Genomic DNA, 23,031 nt, shown 5'->3' on the forward strand with positions numbered 1-23,031 from the left:
GTAAATTAACAAAAATAAGATAAATTAAATAAATATGAAATAATAAAATAACTTAAAATGTCTAGTGTATAAAATACATTCAGTTGTCATAATTCTTTACAAACTTCAGCTGTGACAGCTGCTGACAGTGTCGCAGCTTCTCCTGAGTGTAAACACTAGGTTTCTCAACCAAATACAGATGAATATCCGGCCATTGGACATCGGGCCACTTTGTGATATCTTCCTCCGGGAAGGAAGTTGCTTTCCATCCGCCAAAGTTAGTTTAGTAACGTAATTTCCACGATCTTTTTCCGTCAATCGGCTGGTGTAAACTGTCATGAACTCCGTCTTTCTGCCGCAACAATGCGCGCGCAGCTCGCTTGTTTACAAACACGGAAAGGGGTCTATATATATATATATATATATATATATATATATATATATATATATATATATATATATATATATACATACATACACACACACACATATACACACATATACATATGCCGCATTCAATGTCCATAAAGAGTAGGAAATCACAACACTTTAGATCCCCTTGCCTTTGCCTTTGTCACTTTGTCACTGGAGGGAAAAGACGCCTCTGCGATTAGCAAAATAATGCTTTCTTCCAAACATATGGGTTACTGTTTAAACAAATTAGATGAAAAGAGACCAGGGCTGCTTTGCGTAAAGTTTAATTCATTTTTTTTTTAATTCCTTGTTTTGAGGTTTGACGTATAGTCTTCTGACTGTGAAAGTCAGACCTTAGGTAGTTACTTATGATTTATAAAGGTGCTTCCTGATTTATGTAGAACTTCTTATTTTCTTTATTTTTATTCGCAACAAAGATTTTCCGAGTCCTCTTTTCCCATGAATGTAACGGCAGAGCTCTAAAAAGCAGCCAATCATCTTCTGAAAGTTACGCTCTGTTAAAAATTAGCCAATGAATGTAGTGGAAGGAGGAGCAATGTAACAGAACCCATTGTTGCGTTTATGGGGCACTGGGAATTCAGAATTTATATTATTAAAACCAAACAATAACCAAAAATAAAAAAACAAACAAACGGATATTTATTGTTGGTCCGCGGGGGAAGGTTTATTATCTTAGACTTTTACATTTAACACAATTTCGCAAGCACTGAATACAACATTACGTCTGTAATTCTTTAAAAAACAAAACAAAATTGTCTGTTTTACGTTTTCATAGCTAACTTGTCTTAAGTATTTGACGTATTTTCTTTGATTTGCCTAATCAAAGCTATGTTGGAGGCAGGGATATTTTGTTTTCTGTTCGTGAATGAAAAATAGGAATTTAAAATGATGACAACCGAGTTTCTCCTTTTCTCGTCCGAGGTACGTGAATGCCACATAATGTGGCTCACTTTAGCTTAAAACGTTGTCTTTCTTGCGTCGTACAGTAGTATTTCTTTATTAAAACAATATATCCGTTTACCCTTTGCGGTGTTTATTAGCCTTTTAATATATATTGTATTAAAAACGTATGTATGATTCAACGTCAACCTCCAGTATCAAATATGTGCACATATCGTTGCTAACGAAGCTAATCAGAAGTAAACACGTAAACTACAACGTGGTATGAAAAACCTCAGTGTGATTTCTAGCAAAAGGGATGAAGAAGTGGAATTGGCGAGAAGGTCAACGACCACACAAGCAGCAAGGTGGTGGTCGACGACACAGATGGTACAGAAACAACAGGCAGAAATCAACACGGGACGAACAGTGGTAGATGTTTTTAAGTGTTTATGGACACACGTGTCTGAGGTTTAATCACATATATTCACTACTGAGGAAATATATACACTCCTAAGATGAATGATTGTGTTTTCTGTTGGCAGGTACAGACATAATGATGCTGGACCATCAAATGGACCATCACATGGAGCATCTGCTTCTTTACCCTCGTCTTCTAAATCCAGCAATGATGCACCAGGTTTGTACCAGCTGAGAAAAAACCTCTTATTGAGGTGTCACCAGTGTCACATCACCATTTTCACAAACCAGGGTACCCTGACTACAGAAATGAATGAATTAAGTTTATTCCGTCATGACAACACAAAACACAACACCAAAAAAAACATTGTGCACAGCATTAACATTTCATACAAAACCAAAAATGTGTTGAACAATGACTGGAAAGGCATAGGCTGAAGCAAACTGCTTATAAAAGCCTATCCTATATTACCAACTTTCTTTTTGTGGCTTGTATGGACTAAAAAAAACTAATAAAAAATGTATCACGATAATTTCTGGCATTTATCCCCATAACGATCAAAATGACAATAAAAAAAAATACCAATTCAACTCCATCTTTTCAACTATAAATCTATCTCGCTCTCAGATCCGCCATGTTTGTTACACTAAAACGTCATCGACGGGAATTTATCCTTTCTTTCTTTCTTCCTTCCCCTTCCTTCCTTCCTTCCTTCCTTCCTCCCTTCCTTCCTTCCTTCCTTCCATAAATAAGCTTTACACAAAAACGTCATCAACGGGAATTTATTGTTTTTACCGCGAGATGATAAATTCTTACCGTGGGGAATTTTGACGGTTTATCGTGAACAGTAAAATATCACCCATTCCTAGTGGCTACCGACCTCCAGAAAACCAAAAAGAGAATAGAATAGCAAAGAAACAACAGAAAAGCAAAGAAACAACAAAAGGCAAAGAAACAATAGAAAAGCAAAGAAACATTTACAGTCAATTGCACTTATAATCTTCAAAAATAGCTTTACAAACCATTTTCTTAACCAACCATTTTCTTAAAATGCTGTGATCCCGCGGATTATACAAACAATACAAAATACAAATACAAACCCTATTTTCTTATTACAGAAAAGAGCTTTAAGGATAATTAATAGAACCAACAAATAATCTCTTTATTAAATATAATACTCTAAAATTCCATGATATAGTAGAGCAGAATACCGTTTTATTTGCCTTTAAAGCCCAGCAGAAACTGCTTCCAAACTGCATTCAGGATTTGTTCCAAATAAAAGAAACCCGCTATAACCGGAGGGGGAAACTCATGTTTGAGATGACGACAGTAAGAACAAATATTAAAAAGAGATGTACATCAATTAATAGTCCATGGGCCAGGCCAGATATCAGCACCACTCAAGGTGTCAAAACTTACTTATAATTTTTGAAAATATCCATGTCTGTAGATATTTTGGTATGATAACCCTTCCTGAGTGGCAGCTGGATCATAGTTATCAGCTCGTGAAGTTCAGAAAATTACATTTTAGATGCTGCTGCATATCCTGGTTTAGACTCATGTACAGGATATCTGTCATTGTTTCACAATATTGTCTTTGGTATCATTTTAAGCATTCATTGAAGCTAAGATGTGAATCTTTCTGACCAACATAGATGTCACTGCAGCTCTTTAAACTATAAACAACACACATTTTTACACAATTTGCACCTAAAAGATCTTTTATCCCTGTGTCATCTAGGAACAACAGAGACACAAAATACAAAAATTGGAATACTCATATGAGCATAAGGATCCAGGAAATGTATCACATCTTAGCTTGAATGAATGCTTAAAAGGTCCCATTTAAAATGCTGTAATTTTCTTAAGGGGGTGGTAACTTCATGAGCTGATAACTATGATCCAGCTGCCACTCAGGAAGGGTTATGAGACCAAAATATCATCTACAAACATAGATGTTTTCAAAAATCATAACTAAGTTTGGTCACCTTGAGTGGTACTGACTAGTGAAATTTTGGGCTCTGGCCCATGGACTTATTGAGGTGTCACCGTGTTCACAAACCAGGGTACCCTGACTACAGAGATGCTGTGATCCTGAGGATTATACAAACAATACAAATACAAACCCTTTTTTCTTATTACAGAAAAGAGCTTTAAGGATAATTATTAGAACCAACAAATAATCTCTTTATTAAATATAATACTCTAAAATTCCATGATATAGTAGAGCAGAATACTGTTTTATTTGCCTTTAAAGCCCAGCAGAAACTGCTCCCAAACTACATTCAGGATTTGTTCCAAATAAAAGAAACCCGAAACTCATGTTTGAGATGACGACAGCAAGAACAAATATTAAAAAGAGATGTACATCAATTAAGGCAAGAGAAATATGGAATAGTTGTGACAACGACCTAAAAATGTGTAGTTCTATCTACAAGTTTAAGAAAATGTTTAAAGAAAATATTGTAAATAAATGTAAAACACTATAACTATAAAGTATATTATCAAAAACATTCTAGAATGTGAAACGTCAATTTTATATTTTGTCTTACTTATTTATTGTCTTCTTTATGCATTGTTTGTTTCCACGGATTAATGCTAATGTTTCAGATTTAAGCTGATCACAAGAGAAAAAGGGTAGGCACTATAAGCTACGACTTCAGCCTACACCTTTTGCACCTCAAAAGCAATGTTTATTTTACTTTTTTCATTTTGTTTTGTAAAATAACTTGTACAAGACCGAAATAAAGACAATTAATTCATTATCCCAGTTTGTTTTCCTACAAAAATGATTGATAGGGATTTTAATGTTGCAGACTTTGCAAATCAAGTGAAAGGAAACCTCATACTACCTCGTACTGCTGCACCTTTCACTTTTTAAAAAATTGTATATATGTTAATAAGAGCTGTCATTTGTATATTTAAGAACTTGCTTTCAAGAACAAACTTAAAACCCACCTGTTTCTCCAATCTTTTAAACAGTAGTGATACGGTTGTTTATGACCACCTTGTTGATTTTATGTACTATTATTCTAGGAGCTTTTATCGGTATTGTCTTGTTTTTATCGTATTTCTACTTTTATTGTAGTGTTTTATTTGTGTTATTGATGTTTTATTTTTTGTGAAGAACCTTGTGACATTCTGTTGTCTGTGAAAGGTGCTATATAAATAAAATGTACTTACTTACTTACTATTTACTGTACAGTGAGCGAAACAACCAGAGTCAAATTCCCTGTCTTGTTTGACCTGATTTGGCCAAATAAACCTGATTCTGAAAATATGCTTGTTTAGTGCAGGGGTTTTCAATTCCGGTCCTCAGGCCTCCCTGCCCTTTGTGTTTTAGATGTTGCCTTGCATCAACACACCTGATTCTAATGAATGGTCCTCATTAGCTTGTCATCAAGGTCTGTACATCTCTGTTGATGACACAGGTACTTGTATCACGGTGTGCTAAAGCAGCGTAGCGTCTCAAACATGCAGGACAGGGGGGGCCTGAGGACTGGAATTGAAAACTCCTGGTTTAGTGCTTTTTCTTTTTCTTCTTCTTCCTGCCAGAGCTGCCAGGTTTCTACTTTGACCCTGAAAAGAACCGCTACTTCCGCCTGCTGCCTGGACACAACAATTGCAACCCTCTGACCAGAGAGCAATTGCAGGAGAAAGAAAGAGAGAAACAAAGGCATAAGATGCTGGCAGAGGATGAAAAGCCAAGAAAAGTAAGCCTCTTTTGAGAGAAAGTATGGTGTTCCCAGATTTTCCAATATTAAGATGTTTTTCTGGTACTTATGCATACAGTTAAAAAAAAAAAAAAGACACTTCTTCTTAAAGATGCACATACAGATGCCTCTTCTTTTACAGAAAGCTCCAAGAGCAGGGCTTAACTCTTCATTGCTGCTGCAGAAAAGGCAGCTTGGGCTGTTACCAGAGAACTCCTACTGCAGGTACCACCTTTGTTTCTTTGCACACAATTCATCTCCCACATCTGCAATACATAACAAGAAACATCCCCACTCAAACAAAGAAGGACTTCAGTGTTAATCGGTTCTGTATGTGCAGAGTGGGTTTTGTCTGGAGCTTTGTTGGCTACTAATAACGATGCTAATCCATTCTGACATAGGGTCGTTAATAACTGCAAAAAGAGAAAAAGAAAGTTATGTAAGAATGTAGGTAAATATTCATATGTTAACATGTATGAAAGCTGGAGGATTTCTCCTCATTGTACAATAAAGATTTTTAATGATTCATATATAAATAAACAACTATGCAGAGATACAAGCTTTAAAATTATTCTGGGCTAAGTACATGTGTGCTTCTTGTACATTTGCTTTTCAGGATGGTCCATGAGGTGAAGGTCAGTGGAATGATGCGCCACAAACTAGACGTCCAGAGCCCCGACAACGGGAGCCCAAACACTGACAACTTCAGGATCATAGTGGTGAGCACACACACAACACCCTGAAACTAATACGTGATTGCAGACTATCAATACTGCTTTTAATATAATTTTAAGCAACAAAAAATGTATATCCATTTCAGTGTTGTCTTTCAGTAAGATATTGTTCGTTCTAAATTCATATAATATGGAGGTTCAGTGTCTTTCCAAAAGATATTTCAGCACATGCTGAGATTAGAGATTGAATCATTGATTCCATTTGAAGCTTAACGCTTTAATTAAACTTGAATCTGTCATCTTCCTTGTCCCTCTCAGGGGGACTCGGCTTGTGAGCGAGTTTTCACCGTCAATGATGTCGCTCTCGGCGGCTGCAAGTACGGCATCATGAACTTCGGCAGCAGCAGCCAGGGCTCTCTGACTGCGGAAATGTGCGACAACCTGTACTTCACCAACCGGAAGGTGGGAGTCTTTCACAGGCGATGAGACACTCAATTACTTAAAATATGAAAACATCTCCAGCGGTTTTCTCTGTCTGGTGCACACACACTCTAAAATAAGTCTAAATAACTTTTGTCATATTACTATCTCTGATGTGGGTAATTGTGTTTCAGGTGAATTCCATCTGCTGGGCCTCAGTCGGCTACCCTGATTCTCACGTATTGTATCCTTTCTTCAGCTTAAGGAGGTCTATATACTATTTATATTTTTTTCAATATGCAGTTAAAAAACATTGAGCTTGGCTTATGTTTTTCTCTTAATGGAGGAGTCTTGCCGGGTATAGCTCCATGGAGCGTATTATTGTTCAAAAGTGAACAGACGGTGTGATCAGATACTAACGTACCTCGACCAAAAGCATTTCCCCAGTTCTTGGTGAACACAGCTGGGATCAGAAGGTAACGGGAAGGTTAGCGGTTCAATCCCGATCCTTGGGTAGGGGCACTGACTCCTACTGATCTCTACAATGTGCTCATTGGGTTACAAGTGTAGAAATCAAGCACTGCTGCAAATAGTGTACTTGAATGTACAAGAAGCACCGTTTTAGAGTTTATTTTTACAAATAATTAAAAAAAACACAAATACAGATAATAATCAATTGAGGTTTGTAAAATGGGACTCCCCAGAAGCTACTGTAGCTTATGATATATAGGGGCCCAGTCACACAGTAGAACAACTATAAATTACACATATAATACATATACATACAATATATAACCTTATAACCTAAATAAGAAAAAAAAAAAACCCTGAGACCTCCTCAGATTTCCTAGATACAAATATATTCATATAAAAATAATACATCAGGTATTGGTACATACAAATTTTAATAAGAGACATAATTTAATAACAATTTTTGTTTTAGTCTTTTTTTTTTTTTAAATTGACAGAGATCCAGACTGTTTTACAGCACTACCAAGCTCATTCCAAATTTTTGGACCTTTGCAGGTTACACTGAAACTTGTACATTTCAGTTTCCTTTTCTTTCCCGTTAAAAGTTGTTATGCTTTGTGAATGGCTAAATGAGAAAACAAAATGTAAAACACTTTGTACATCCTGGATAAGATTAATAAGAGAAAATCACTATAAATTATAAATTTGAGGCCATTTTCCTGACTAAACTGACTCCCAGGCTTTGTCTGGTGGGAGCAGCAGACACCCCCAGCTGTGTTAGTCTACTGCCCGCCTCCCTCTTCAGCTACTCTGATCCAGGTTTGTGATATTCATTTATCCATTATTATAGTCATTTCTACCGGTATGGACTACTTGTATTATAAAATATACATTGTATTTTAATATTAACTTCCTTTTAGGCCAGGGTCAGTTTTGATGGACTAAATTAAATAGTTTAAAGATGCTGGATAGCTCACCTTTGTTGGCCAGGACTACAGTTCTCGTGCAACAAAGGCTACAAATATGTGCAGACAGTAATGTATTTTTATCTTGCTCTACTCCTTGCTCCATCCTCAGATCAGCCTGGGATGCTGTGCAGTTTCAAAATTTCCACAGCTTGGTCTTGTGCGTGGTGCCTCAATCCGCAGTTTGACAAGACTTTCAGCACTGGTCAGTTCCTCGCTTTATTTTTCTTGCAGCACATCAGATACAATAGTGAAGAAAATCTATAGTGATATCATTGATATATTGTTTCTGTGCGATTGCAGGCCTCTCTCGTAGAGTCATTGTGAAGGATGCAGCGACGGGACGAACGCAGACATACAGCGTTGGCAGTGACGTCTTGGTTCAGCAGTTTGCTCATAGGGTAAGACTTTTATTCCTTCACGGTCTTCATGTCTGAGCTCCTTGGAGTATTTGGGAATAGTACAATATTGTGCTCTGTCATTGTGTGGTGAAAAACAACACAAGGCAGAAGGAAACTGAGTTCTTCCATGTCCCCAGGTCCCTGTCCTGTTTAACGGTTGCAGATCAGGGGAGGTTTTCAGCATAGACCTCCGTCAGCGTGGCCGCAGGGGTCATAGTTGGAAGGCCAGTCGCTTCCACCAAGAATCAGCCATCACCTCTGTGCGAGTCCTGCAGGATGAGAATTACCTGCTGGCTGCTGACATGCTGGGCAAGGTCAGGCTAATGATATCAGTCATGTTTACAGATGTTTTTGGATCTGATAGGTGGTTAACTACGGTGGCCGAGACCCGCCATTGCTGAAAATAAAAGTCACGCTGCAAACAAAAAGAAACGCCGCTGCAAATAAAAGAAACGCTGCAAATAAAATAAAAAAAACACGCAAATAAAAAAGCCACAACGGAAGTGAATTAACGGGGACTATTTTTGCTGATGCACCGGTGTTGCACATTAAAAAATTACACATAGCGATGTTGAACACGAACCTTTTCACTTATTTTCTCATTCGTTGTTCTTCTTATTCCTCGCTCTTCTTATTTCTTCCTTTTCACTTACGTGCTCTTCGTGTTCTTCTTCCCCTCTCACGTAAAAAACACCGGTGCATCAGCAAAAACAGTCCCTGGTAATTCACTTCCGTTTTTTATTTGCGTCGGTTTTTTTTTATTTGCAGTGGCGTTTCTTTATATTTGCAGCGTTTCTTTTATTTGCAGCAGCGTTTGTTTTTATTTTCAGCGTTTATTTTATTTGCAAAGCGTTTATTTTATTTGCAGCGCCGTTTCTTTTTATTTGCAGCGTTTCTTAAATTTTCCGCAATGGCGGGTCTCGGCCACCGTAGTTATATAATAACATAAGTGTCCTTTGATTTTCTTGAAATAATTATGATAAGACTGGGAAATGAGAATCACAGTATGGAATTATTTGAAGAGGTGATTGAAGGAATAATCATTCTGAATGGATGTCCAGATCAAGCTGTGGGACATGCGGATGATAAAACCAGTGCAAGAGTACATGGGGCATTACAACGAGCACGCCTACCTTCCCATCCATGTCAATGAGCGTGAGGACCTTCTTCTGGCAGGTAGGAGAGGATAAAGCATTCCCTGCATGAGATGAAAGCATCTGCGTTTGTTTAACTGATATGTTTGCTTCCTACAGTGGGTCAAGATTGCTACACGAGGTTTTGGAGCTTAAAGGACGGCCATCTGCTCAGGACCATTCCCTCACCCCATCCAGCTGCAAATGACATGATCCCAAGTGTCGTCTTCTCTTCTAATTTGGGTGGCTGCGGGGGGTTGCCCGGCTTGCTCATGGCTGTCAAACATGACCTGTACTACTTTCCGTATAACACCGACTATAGGGGGGAGAAGAGCTGATGGCTGGACTTCAGGAGAAGAGCAAAAATACATCCATGGACAGATGTTTTCCCCCCTTATCAGTCATTTTGAAAGTGTTGCGCTCGATGAAGGTGTGGTTGGACTGTTTCTTTGATCATCAGGCCTTATAATGTCCACTTACAGTGATATCTAGTCACTCCGCTTGCACTATGCTGTGACAGTGGATGTTATCGGCTTTGCTGCAGTGAAATTGAATTAGCCTGAAGCTAATATTTGTTTGACTCGTACATTTTCTTTTTGCAGATTAATGGAAATGATTTTTGCAAAGTGACTGATCGGTTTACAAAATTGCGATCCAGCAGCAGCTTTCTGTTAAATGCTGCAGGTCACTCATTAGTGTTATTGCTTAAAAATGGATATATTTTATGACATAAGCTGAACAGATGGTGCATTAGTCTGTCATTATCAGTTGCTGCAGCCTTGAATTGTGTTACAGCATCTTTTATTTCCACTGAATGAGGCCTGGTCTATCTTTTCGTAAAGAATGTAGGCATTGCAGCATTGTTTGATATTCAGAGTTCAAGCTGCACCTGCTTATTTACAGACTGATAACTTAGATTGTAACCCTGGACTGGAAATATTACTTAGAAAAGGTGAAGTTTAAATCTCAGGGGAATGTTATTTTTCAACAGATTTGTTTGCAAACATGAAATGAAAGTGCTGCATTCTTCAAGAAGTGCACTTATGACTGATGATGAGGATTATTATTAGCAATGGGACTGATTCAGGATGTTGCTGATCTGAACTAGAGAACAATTAGGCATTTGTATATTGTAATTTACATTTTTAACTATTAAATCATTGTACTATAATAAATATTTTTCATCAGTTGCATCACATTTCTTTCCAAAAATGACACACACATAAGGGATTCTGCATTTTAATACTTAACAAATGACAATACATGAACACAAGTTATTGATTGGTTCCCTGTGATATCTATATTAAGTGATGACTTCACTCTGAGATGGCAAAGAGTGATAATTCCCAAACCTAGAACAAAGTCTACCATTTCTTTAAACACACCCTCAGTCAAGTCTGTCAATGCCCAGCTGTTCAGAGTGATATTTGACAAGCAACAAATCAGAACAAGCAAACCGTGTTGACTTGGTGCTGCAGATCATCAAAAGCTCCAAACTTACCAGCTGCACAGCCTGAGTTAAACCATTACTCTGAGTTATTTCCCATTTTGAGGGGCCAGCCTCAAAACTGAAGTTTTTTTATTATTTTTTTGTACCATATTGCTACTGTGAGCCAGCCACTCTATAAAAGCAGTCCCTGTTGTGTTTATTCCTGCTGTGGTCATCCGAGTACAACTTCTGACATTTAAATAATGAGGCAATTTAAAAATGTCCCTGTTTCAGTAAACAGTATATGTGCTGTATATTCTATGGAATACACAAAGCTTAACATGGACGACATTATTAAGGCTGTTCTTTATGTCGTAGGCCCATTCATGTGCATAACGCCACACAGGGATAATGTAGGTAGTAATTACTAGATCGTTATTTGGAATGCATCTTGACGCTACAATATGCCAGTGGCTTCTGATTGCTCTAATAAATATCTCTTGACTAAAAGGACTGGGAGGATAATTAACTACAAGCAGAGCTGCAGGACAGGGACAACTACTGTACAGGGGTTTTAACAAGTATAAAAACTAAATATGTTGGATAATCCATCTTTTCCTCTGAAGCCAGTCTTGATTATCAGATCCTAAACTCCAGAAGAAACCATGTTACAGCAAGTAATAACTACAGTCACTATTATATAAGTATTTTTCTTCCTAATGGCTTTAAAAAGGTATTCTCAATGATAAAATGTGCTGATAACCGTGTCATGGTAAACCTGTCAAAAGATTAAGGGATTCATGGGCATAAATGGAAATTTTAAAGGATCTGAAGGGACATGTGGAAGTCACCCGAAATCAATTATAAGCGCCATTGCAGAGTTTCTTTCTCGCCCCCTCAGAAAGCTCAAGGCTTACTCTCACTGATATTCTTCACAGTGTAAATTGTAAGCATATAAAGGTGAAATAGGATAACTGGCCAGCATTAAGAAGTAATGAACACGATTTCAATTTGCCACAGTACAAAGGCAGCGCACAACCTGAAGTGAAGCCTTTAACCCGGGCTCACAATCTCCTCCATTCCAGTCATTCCCACTGGCTCGCGTTTTAGGCCAATCCCTCGCCGACTTCTGCTTCCTGCCCTGCTAGAGTTCCCCAGGCTTCTGGCTGCAGCTGTTGCAAACCCGCACCGGGTGGTCCCAGCCGCGGGACGGCACAGGGCGGCGCTCCTGGGAGCAGTCGTCGCACACACCCTGGCCACAGGCCCGACAGTGGTGGATGGAGAGACGTGGCGTGAACTCCCTTTGGCACTCGCAGCAGGAGTGGATGTCCTGATCTGGGACCCAGTAGGCCGGGCGAGCTGCATCCTTCACTAGCCCTGGACACGGGGAAAGGACACAACGGCTCCGACTGTGACAGGTGCATTCAATCTACGCATTAGGGATGGGCGGTATGGACTAAAAAAAAATGTATCACGATAATTTCTGGCATTTATCCCGATAACGATAAAAATGATGATAAAAGAAATACCAATTCAACTCCACCTTTTTAACTATAAATCTATCACCACATTCAGTATTTGGAGCCCCCAAAACACTGCTCGCTCGCTTTCTCTTTCTTTCAGGCTCATATCTTTCTTTCTTTCAGGCTCATATCTTTCTTTTTTTCTTTCAGGCTCATATCTTTCTTTCTTTCAGGCTCATATCTTTCTTTCTTTCTTTCAGGCTCATATCTTTCTTTCTTTCTTTCAGGCTCATATCTTTCTTTCTTTCTTTCTTTCTTTCTTTCAGGCTCATATCTTTCTTTCTTTCTTTCTTTCTTTCTTTCTTTCTTTCTTTCAGGCTCATATCTTTCTTTCGTTCTTTCTTTCAGGCTCATATCTTTCATTCTTTCTTTCTTTCTTTCGTTCTTTCTTTCAGGCTCATATCTTTCTTTCGTTCTTTCTTTCAGGCTCATTTCTTTCATTCTTTCTTTCTTTCTTTCTTTCTTTCGTTCTTTCTTTCAGGCTCATATCTTTCTTTCTTTCAGGCTCATATCTTTCTTTCTTTCTTTCTTTCTTTCTTTCTTTCTTTCTTTCTTTCTTTCAGGCTCATTTCTTTCTTTCTTTCTTTCTTTCAGGCTCATATCTTTCTTTCTTTCTTTCAGGCTCATTTCTTTCTTTCTTTCGTTCTTTCTTTCAGGCTCATATCGTTCTTTCTTTCAGGCTCATATCTTTCTTTCTTTCAGGCTCATATCTTTCTTTCTTTCAGGCTCATATCTTTCTTTCTTTCAGGCTCATATCTTTCTTTCTTTCTTTCTTTCAGGCTCATATCTTTCTTTCTTTCTTTCTTTCAGGCTCATATCTTTCTTTCTTTCTTTCTTTCTTTCTTTCTTTCTTTCAGGCTCATATCTTTCTTTCTTTCTTTCAGGCTCATTTCTTTCTTTCTTTCTTTCTTTCTTTCTTTCAGGCTCATATCTTTCTTTCTTTCTTTCTTTCAGGCTCATATCTTTCTTTCTTTCAGGCTCATATCTTTCTTTCTTTCTTTCTTTCAGGCTCATATCTTTCTTTCTTTCTTTCTTTCAGGCTCATATCTTTCTTTCTTTCTTTCTTTCTTTCAGGCTCATATCTTTCTTTCTTTCAGGCTCATATCTTTCTTTCGTTCTTTCTTTCAGGCTCATATCTTTCTTTCTTTCTTTCTTTCAGGCTCATTTCTTTCTTTCTTTCTTTCTTTCTTTCTTTCTTTCTTTCTTTCTTTCTTTCTTTCTTTCTTTCTTTCTTTCTTTCTTTCTTTCTTTCTTTCTTTCTTTCTTTCTTTCTTTCTTTCTTTCTTTCTTTCTTTCTTTCTTTCTTTCTTTCTTTCTTTCTTTCTTTCTTTCTTTCTTTCTTTCTGGCTCATATCTTTCTTTCAGGCTCATATCTTTCTTTCTTTCTTTCTGGCTCATTTCCTTCCTTCCCTCCTTCCCTCACACGTATGTTGTGCGTGGATTTAACGCAGAACCATAAATCAGCTTTACACAAAAACGTCATCAACGGGAATTTATCGTTTTTACCGCGAGATGACAAATTCTTACCATGGGGAATTTTTTTGACCGTATATCGTGAACGGTAAAATATCGCCCATTCCTACTACGCATCATTTCTCATTGTTTTTTAATCTCACCAAGAGGTATGTCGATGGCACCCACTACAGCGCCAAAGGTGTTCTGAACAGCCTCTCCAACCTTTCTGGCTATCAGGGTGCCTCCCTCCTCCTCCAAGGCAGCGTCCAGCAACTCTACAAGAGATAAGATGTCAAATCAGACAAACTCTGAGAAGAGCCTCAGTCAAAACTGATTCATGCATCTCAATGCACAAGAGTGTATTAATATCTTCTTCTTCTTTATTTCATTAAAAATAAAACAATTCAATACAAATACAAATGTTCTTAAATTGTGAATGAAAAGGGAGCAGAAAGAAGAAGAATCTTATCTAATCTGCCCCTTTTTCCAAGAAATAACTTCACAAATTAAAAAAAAACAAAAAAAAAAAACAACTAAGTGAATAAAATAAGATAAAATTACCGCCATCTATGGGTATGTCAATCAAACTTAACTAACATATTTCATTATATTTACTTAACATACAGGCTTTAATTGTTCTTTTGAATGTAATGTTTGATTTGGATTCTTTGTTTTCTTTATTCAGATTGTTCCATAAACTGATTCCTTTCACAGAAACACAACGTTCCATCAATTTTGTCCTGGATCTTGATATTTTAAAAATCTCTGTTCCTTTTAAGTTATACTTGCTTTCTCTTTTTTCAAATCTTTTCTGAATGTTGATTGGTAAAGTTTTTTTGAGCTTTAAACATAATTTGCAGAATACTATAGTCTACTAGTTCATGAAATTTCAACAATTTTAACTGAAGGAATAATGGATTTGTTGGATCTCTATATCGTTTTCTACTGATTATTCTTATGGCTCTTTTTTGCAGAATGAAAATCGATTGAATACATGTTTTACAGGCATTTCCCCAAACTTCAACACAGTACCGGTAGGTCAGATATGGAACAATCAGAGTGTTATATAAAATGTACAAAGCTTTGTTGTCCAATGAATGAATATTATTTGTATACCAGTTGAGATTCCCCTGTCGTGGAAACAAGCATCGCAGACTCTGACTGGATCCAGACCCCAGCCCCTCTCTGGGACCGGCCGGGTTTTCGCTGAGCAGGCATCACAGAAACCCTCTCCACAGGCACGACAGTGATGCTTGGTGTCATTGGCTTGGAATTCTTCACCACATTTATGACATTTCTTCGACAAATAGGATGGAGACAAAAACCTGGGTGTAAAAGAAATTGTCTAAAAAAAAAAAGAAACAATTCTACAGTTTAGCGATTTACCGAGATAAGGGAGTTGGGCGTCCAGTAGGATGGAGCAATCTGGTCCGTAAGCCAGGAAGTGACCGCTTTGGCTGGTTTGACGCTGAGTTCAGATACAGACTGAGAAATGTATTTGACTCCGTCCAACAACCTCTGAGCAGCGTTGTTGTTGTCTTTCAAAAAGCCGTCAGACTGAGAGAAAAAAAAGGCAAAAAAAAAGAAAGATGTTGTAAAGATACACAATCAGAGCACAGTGTGTAACATCACCTACAGGGTTTATACAGCAATCCTTATGTTAAATTTAATACCAATTTAATACCTTTTTCACTACCTTCAGATTGTGACAACATTAAGTGTTAATCACAGATCTTTTAACATTAATACAGATTTTGACCTATAGAACACTATACAGAACAGATTTATAGACTCATTGATATTGACCAGATGTTTCACATTTATTTCACTTTGTGAATGACAATAAAATAGACTGCTTAAAATGTAAAGGTAAAAAATAATACCAATTTAAAAAAAAAGAATACCTCTGACAGTGAATTTAACACTTTTAATGGCCTTAAATTTGGCCATTTTCATTTATCACTTTTTAATACTTTTTAAAACCCTGCGGAAACCCTGACCTAGCATTGACTACCAATCTGATAAAAACCAAATAGCTTGTTACTGTAAATTTCTATAAGGCAAGAGCGTCATTTTGGATTATTTGACTCCCATTCCCAGTTCAGTCTTCACTTTTTGAACAAGAATGCTTTGATTAATGTGTTATGTGAAAGACTTCTCAGTGCCTCCATAGGATCATGTAGTTCATGTAGTTTCAACTTCCTTTAATTAGATTAAGCTGAATATGTTGAGGCCTCACCCCAGGCCAGATGTGCTGGATCTCAGTCCTAACCACCGAATCCACCGGGTCTTGGTTTCCATACCAGTACTGTCTGCTTCTGTAGATCACTGCACAGTTTGGACACTCAATTACGTATCTGAAAAAAGAAAAGCAAAGAGAAAAGCATGACTTTCAGCGTCAAGAGGATTAGTTATGAAACTTTTTTTTAAATCGAGTTTCTGATTTGTAACACACTAATGAACAACACTGGCTGGGAAACCAACAGACTGGGCTGGATTTTTTTTTCCTTACTTGTATAAAATGATTGGGGTTAGCAACTGAGCTATTTCCAATCACCTCCCAAGTGCTGCTGTGGTAGCTGGACTCACCCTGACCAGGCGTAGATGGCCAAGCCAAACCACGGGGAGTCCGACGAGGCTGTTGTTTTGGGAACCACTATTACTTCCTTGCCCCCCTCATAGCAGGCCTAAATAGTGAAGCACAGATTCTCAGAAGCTCAACAAGCAGGCATACTTGATAACATGAAAATAGCACCACTATATACCCCTTTTTGCATTATTGGTATTACTATTTTTATATAATATAATGCAATGACAGTTTCTCTTTGTTTTCTTTTTGTATATTTCTTTTCTTATTTGTGTATTATCATCCACCGGATGCCATATTGTGTGAATGATATACACTGCACAGGATAGGCTATAATAAGCCCTTGGCTTCAGCCTACTCCTTTTTCGGACATTTCTATTTACATTTATTTTATTTGTGAAACAAACATGTAAATGTTTCAATGTATTCTGTCCGAAATAAACCAACCATTCATTCATTCATTCATTCATTCATTCATTCATTCATTCATTCATTCATTCATTCATCGTATGAATTTGTTCTGGTGTTCTTGGACTTACCTTGCAGGTATAAATGCGGTTGTCGTACTGCGCAGAGTAGCGGCAGCGATGTTTGGCCTCATGGTCGAGTTCTTCTTTTAGGTGATTCATGCTTCTCTTGCAGCCCGACCTGAGAGTGAAAACCCAAATGAGTCGGGGTCAAAAGCCAGTTTGTTTGCTATTAGAGTTGAAGCCAGAAATGTCCAAACGCTGACGTCATCATTATTTATTTACACCGTACTGCTGTAATTCTAAACGTGCAGGAAAAAGCTCACAATCCAAATGCTTTAGCAAAAAAAAATAACCTCACAAAATTCAAGTTTACCATGAAATGAGGACTTCTCAAGACCAAACAACCAGATTGTATCAATCTCCTTGTAAAATACTTCTTAATTAAAGAAAGTGTGTTATTGACTAGTGGAAAAGCTTGCTCAGAGAGGATCATACCGGCATTGTAAACAAATACTTTTACATGGCAAGAAGAAGGTAGAAGAGCTGCATAGTCTGATAAAAACACCAATTCATCACTTTATCTTCACATAGCAAGCAGCTGTCTTCTGTAATTTGTAAAAATGTTCCTCTAGTATGGATGCAAACACCCTCAAGGGTGTGTGTGTAATTATATATATATATATATATATATATATATATACACACACACACACACATACACATTACACACACAAATCAATAATAAAATAAATAATTGGATGGTAAATGTAAATTGCTGTTATTTTGTCTGCTTTTCATAACATCCAAGAACGTTCTCTCATTTTTGTTATTGAGTCTGTTCAATGCCAGCTTGTACTTTTTTACGACACGACAGAGGGACACATACCCACAGCTGAGGCAGATGCTGGAGCAGGTGAAGTACTCATCTGGGAAGAATGAGTTACTGGTCATATGCTCATCTGGAATCTCTCCACTGAAGCGCTCACTCAGGGCCTGCACCAGAGGAAAATTAATCACATAGACATGTACATGCCTGTATATTGTATGTCCACAGTGTTAGTCGAAAAATCGAATATACACACACATTCATGCCATATGCAGGTGAAACGTACACAAAATACAACACTACAGAATGCTAGTAACTAGGGCTGGGCGATATATCGAGCTTTTAATATATATCGATATATTTTCAAACGCGATATGGTATTAGACAATATCGTTTATATCGATTTAAATTTTTTTTTTTTTTTTTTTTTTTTTTTTACATTTTTTTTTTAATGATTTTGATATGGCTTATTTTGTGACAAATTGACTTGAATGTTTGATTTGAGATTTGCACAAATGTTTTGTTATTCGCACAACTATCAACCTCAGTGGAAAAGTCTGCCTGTTACTGTCTATACTGTATTAATTGCACAGTGTATTTTAATTTAATTGTTATGCAGGAAAGGGATATTTGTTTTATTCTATTCAAGAAGCATTTTTATTCTATATATGCAGGCAGTTTATTTTTATTTCATTTGTTTTATACATTTTGATATTGTGCAGACCTCTGTTAATAAAGGAACCTGTGTGACATTTGGCACGAGGCTTTGTATTAAAACTGACTGTTTTTTTAAGGGTTTGATCAGAAAAAATGATGCCAACAGAGATGCTAACAGAGATGCTATGCTATAATGCTTTGGGGGAAACCCCAATTAAGGCACAGAAAAAATATCGAGATATATATCGAGTATCGCCATTTAGCTAGAAAATATCGAGATATGACTTTTGGTCCATATCGCCCAGCCCTACTAGTAACCCTGTTAAACAGAGGCATCATAATAATAATAATACATTTTTATTTAAAAGGCACCTTTCTTGGTACTCAAGGTCGCCATACACAACACATTAAAAAAATAAAACCAGCAGAACACATTTAAAAACATCAGAAAACATTAAAAACAGCAGCATTAAAAATAAATTAAAAAAAAACAACAGAAAGAGGCAGAGAAATGAACATTACGTAAGATAGGCAGTTTTGAACAGATGCGTTTTGAGTTGTGATTTGAAATGAGTGAATGAACAAATGTTTCTGAGTTGGGGTGGTAATGAATTCCAGAGACGGGGAGCAGAGCAGCTGAATGCTCTGCTCCCCATGGTGGTGAGACGGGCGGAGGGGGCAGATAATTGTAAGGAGGAAGAGGATCTTAGGGCTCGGGAGGGAGTGGGGACATGGAGCAGATCAGACAGATATGGGGGGGCCTTGAATGTAAACATGTAATCATTACCTGTAGCGCCTTAAAAATGACACTTGCAGAACGTGGTGAACGAGTGGTGTTGTTATCCAGCTGCTGCTCAAGGCTGCGCAGCAAACCACTGAAGTCCGTCGGCGGGTTGTAGGTTCGAGTCCCACGATACTGTATAGAGCTGAAAGCTTCTGGAAACAGGCCCAGTTTCCTGAATCGCTCATGAATCAGACGCTCAACTGAATCAGCTGGTTTGTCTATATTGTGGCAACATATGCAGACCAAGCCAAACAGAGAGGAATGAAACATCAGTATTGCGTTAATCTGGCTTAATTATGAAAGGGCAGAGCTGAGAGCATAGACGGTGTTGATACCTGATCCTAGGAGCTTGGTGTGGACGGTCTCATGAAAGATGATCACGCCAGGGCCCAAGGTGGACAAGGGAACGTCGAGACCACAGCGGGTAGTCGTCGCCTTCAGCTCTTTTGTGAAATGTTTCAAGTAAGCATCCGATGCATCGCCAAGGAACTTAAAAAGATCGTCATGGAGACGGTCAGCATGTGTTCGGTAGATAACCACATCAGAGACAGCAAGGACCTTGAGAAGAAGTCGTGTCCGCTGACCCTGATTAGCTCCTGATCAGTAAAAATGAAAGACAGCAGTGAATACCTGTTAACAGTTTTCATTTTTTTATTTCATTATATTAATCAAATAAAATATTCGTCCCATACCAGCCCCAAGCAATCCCTCCGTATCAATGACTACGACCCTGTGCAGTGGATCCATAGCAGCCCAAACGCCCACAGTGCAGGACTCTTGGGTGGGGGAGGTCTTGAACACTTCTCGTCCAAGAAAGAAAGTATGGTTCAGGGTGTGGGATTTCCCCTCTCCAGTGTTTCCAAAGATGGAAACCACCTTCAGAAGCTCATCTGGTTTGCAGTGTAGTCTGTTAATAAAGTCCTCATCATCCTTCACCTGGGAATGCACACAACATCATCACATTTACAACATCTACCTCATGGAGGAGCTGTAGAAAGTTGATTTTTCAGATACCCAGTACTCGAGTTGTAAAATAAAATCAGGGGGGATGGTGGATTTTATCATATGGGAACAGATCATTTATGCTGATTACAAATAATATAATATATTACAAATAATAGCAGTGACCAAAACACCTGCAGGAATACTGCAGGAATTACATAGCAGCAGTTAAATGCAGCCTTCTGTAAGCTTTAAATATCCACTGGGCTTACATCAAATACATCAAAACACAACAATAAAAAACAGTTTTCTGAACTTATCAATATGCCTCTGTCCTTCACAGGATAAGTAAATGGATCACTGCAAAAACTCAAAATCTGAACAAGAATATTTGTCTTATTTCTAGTTAAAATGTCTCATTTTAGTAAAAAAAAAAATCTCATTACACTTAAAACAAGACTCATCACTGGAAAAAACAACACTTTCACCTGTTTCAAGTAGATTTTCACTTAAAATAAGTAGAAAAATCTGCCAGTGGAACATAATTTTTTTTGCTTGTAATAAGAAGATAAATATTGTCCCACTGGCAGATTTTTCTACTTATTTCAAGTGAAAATGTACTTGAAACAGGTGAAAATTGTCAAATAAGTTATTTTTCTGGTGTTATTTTTCTGGTGATGACTCTAAATGTTGAAATAGCAGTAAAACCATATTCATTGATGAAATGACATAAGGGATGGAAAGGGGGGATGGCAGTTTTACAGGGGGGATGATTTTGACCGTTTTTATTTCAGGGGGGATGCCATCCCCCCTCATCCCCCCTCAACTCGAGTACTGCAGATACCCACCTTCATCTCTTCCTTGTCATCAACTAACAGGAAACTGCACACTTGCTCCAGTTTGGACTTGAGCATCTCCATCTCAGTCTCCCCAGCAGTCACACTGTTATCCTGAGCAGCTTTGACAGGGGGGTACGGTGTGAGAGGGTGCTTCCTCTTGTTGACTCCACCATGAGTGCGTTTCTGGCAATCCAAACACAGGTTGATCTTACAACCCTGGCAGCGTACCACCGCTCTGAGTCTGATAGCGCAGCTGCTGTCACCCTTACAGGAGTCACAGAAGGGAACGTGGCCCGGTGAGATCCGAACCCGGTCGTGATTCTTCATACGATCCTGGCGATGAAGCTCCAGTTCACAGCGGGAACATTGCAAGCTGCCACATTCATCGCATTCAAAGGCAGCCTCATCTGACCCTCCACAGGCGTAACTTTCCTGACAGACCAGGACCGTGTTCATTCCTTTATCCACCACTGGACTTTGGCCACTCATGTTGGTCCTGGAAGGTCAGGCTGATTTTGGTAACAAATGGGTACTAGGACTTTTAAGTATAAATAAATATTTGACTTCAGTGAAGAGGGGGATCATGCAGTTATGGCACTTTAAGGTAAATTTCTACCAACAGCTGTCAAGTAACCTCTTTGTCAATTTTAAGCATAAGAAAAAAAAATGTAAATCTGAGCACCTTAGTAGTACTCACAAGTAATGATACATAACAAATTGATTCAAAACACACGTGTCAATGCCACTAATTACTTCTTTCTTCCTTATTTTTTTTTTTTTACTGTTGTTATTGTAGATTTGGCATAACAGCTTGCTCGTAAACATTAGTAACTCTGCATCTCTTCTTGTTTTAGAAGTGTCGCCAATCAACAAACGATACTAAGTCGTCAAAAGGTCTCATATTCACCGTGAAACCCGAGTATAAACAACCATTAGCTGAGACTAGCCAGCACACAAAGAGAGACACACTTCGGAGGAAATAACAACCTCCAAAAGACAAACCTACCAGAGGACGACTCAACATAAACGGCTAAAAGTGTACACATTAACAGTCTAAATCCATCATACCGACTGCCACATTAAGCAGCATCTGGGGGGGAAGTTACCGAGCCGAGCTGAGCTGTGTGCTTGTTTCAGGAGCAGCTTGTAGATGTTGCTTTTGCATCAGCTGATCGGCTTGTTTTTATCCAGGGGTCAAAAGTCACCGATTCGCAATGCATTCTGGGAAATGGAGTGTTTGAGGTATAGCCCATTTCTAATAACAAATAATACTTATTATACTCAAACTAAAACTATAATAATGGTACTACCTTCTAAAATAAGTTTTCTAAACACTCTTTACTTGAAATGTATTTTTAGAAAGGGGTTAAAAAACGTAGCACCAAAGAGCCGGAAACCCCCTTAAAATGGTGAAAATACTTAAACACAGTAAATTAAAAATAGATAGAAAGAAAATGGAAAGGAAAAAAAAAGTTGACACAAGGAGTGAAGAAAACCAATGAGTAAATGATTAATAATAACAGGTGAGGGGTCGCAGCATAGCAATGGTGAAATCAGTGCAACTCGAAATACTAAATAACCTCAAAGGCGGAGATAGATAGCTAGATATGAAGACGTCTTTGAGATGTAAATACATATATATTTATATATATACGTGTGTGTGTTCGTCATTTTGGACTGTATGTCTATATAAGAAAGATTGCATGCAGTTACAAGAGGTCGGTCTGTACAAATGTAATTCTCGTGTTTCCCCACACGGTGGCGCATTTAGCCTGAAGCGTCCATCATTTACATTTTCAACATTTTATAACTAGTTACTACTACTATGAAAGAGGGAGTTTTTGTGTGGTCACATGTTTTATTGAATTTCTTAATTTCGCTATTTGGGACCAGTCATATGTGAGTGGTGTGTAAAAAAAAAAAGTAAATAAATAAATAAAAAATAAAAAGAGAGAGAGAGAGAGAGAGATTTATTTAAATCTTGAAATACAGTGACAAATAAAGAACAAATACCGAGATTCCAGCACC

General features: G+C 37.9%; 2 protein-coding genes across 5 annotated transcripts; one reads left to right on the forward strand and one right to left on the reverse strand.

The window, feature by feature from the left end:
* Nucleotides 1–1,322: 1,322 nt before the first annotated feature.
* wdr21 (WD repeat domain 21) lies at nt 1,323–10,668 on the forward strand. The gene is made up of 13 exons (XM_061707550.1): nt 1,323–1,725; nt 1,839–1,933; nt 5,270–5,427; nt 5,570–5,652; nt 6,044–6,146; nt 6,420–6,563; nt 6,716–6,765; nt 7,732–7,811; nt 8,070–8,162; nt 8,261–8,358; nt 8,496–8,672; nt 9,420–9,534; nt 9,612–10,668. Exons 1-13 carry the CDS (start codon nt 1,613–1,615, stop codon nt 9,827–9,829), a joined length of 1,527 nt encoding a protein of 508 aa, XP_061563534.1. The 5' UTR covers nt 1,323–1,612; the 3' UTR covers nt 9,830–10,668.
* On the reverse strand, nt 10,243–22,185 carry zfyve1 (zinc finger, FYVE domain containing 1). Of its 4 annotated transcripts, none has more exons than XM_061707546.1 (13): nt 22,010–22,185; nt 21,013–21,499; nt 19,915–20,158; nt 19,558–19,818; nt 19,226–19,440; nt 17,842–17,948; nt 17,025–17,133; nt 16,488–16,585; nt 16,138–16,255; nt 15,285–15,455; nt 15,015–15,195; nt 14,060–14,173; nt 10,243–12,297 (listed from the first exon to the last, which is right to left on the reverse strand). In XM_061707546.1, exons 2-13 carry the CDS (start codon nt 21,490–21,492, stop codon nt 12,065–12,067), a joined length of 2,331 nt encoding a protein of 776 aa, XP_061563530.1. In that variant the 5' UTR covers nt 21,493–21,499; nt 22,010–22,185; the 3' UTR covers nt 10,243–12,064. The 4 variants fall into 4 exon arrangements, with proteins under 4 accessions (XP_061563530.1, XP_061563531.1, XP_061563532.1 ...); XM_061707547.1 differs by having other exon boundaries at nt 22,072–22,160; XM_061707548.1 differs by lacking the exon at nt 22,010–22,185 and having other exon boundaries at nt 21,013–21,186; nt 21,273–21,336.
* Nucleotides 22,186–23,031: the final 846 nt, after the last annotated feature.

The sequence above is a fragment of the Cololabis saira genome, chromosome 18, assembly GCF_033807715.1.
Source record: "Cololabis saira isolate AMF1-May2022 chromosome 18, fColSai1.1, whole genome shotgun sequence".
Lineage (NCBI taxonomy): Eukaryota > Metazoa > Chordata > Actinopteri > Beloniformes > Belonidae > Cololabis > Cololabis saira.

What these genes read in the sequence shown, in the direction of transcription:
- wdr21 (XM_061707550.1), top strand. Translation starts at nt 1,613, where the DNA reads ATGAAGAAGTGGAATTGGCGAGAAGGTCAACGACCACACAAGCAGCAA. An exon ending in ATCCAGCAATGATGCACCAG is followed by an intron (nt 1,934 to 5,269) that starts GTTTGTACCAGC and finishes TCTTCCTGCCAG; the next exon opens with AGCTGCCAGGTTTCTACTTT. An exon ending in TGAGGACCTTCTTCTGGCAG is followed by an intron (nt 9,535 to 9,611) that starts GTAGGAGAGGAT and finishes TGCTTCCTACAG; the next exon opens with TGGGTCAAGATTGCTACACG.
- zfyve1 (XM_061707546.1), bottom strand. Translation starts at nt 21,492, where the DNA reads ATGAGTGGCCAAAGTCCAGTGGTGGATAAAGGAATGAACACGGTCCTG. An exon ending in CACCAAGCTCCTAGGATCAG is followed by an intron (nt 19,441 to 19,557) that starts GTATCAACACCG and finishes GCCACAATATAG; the next exon opens with ACAAACCAGCTGATTCAGTT. An exon ending in AGCATCTGCCTCAGCTGTGG is followed by an intron (nt 17,134 to 17,841) that starts GTATGTGTCCCT and finishes TTTCACTCTCAG; the next exon opens with GTCGGGCTGCAAGAGAAGCA.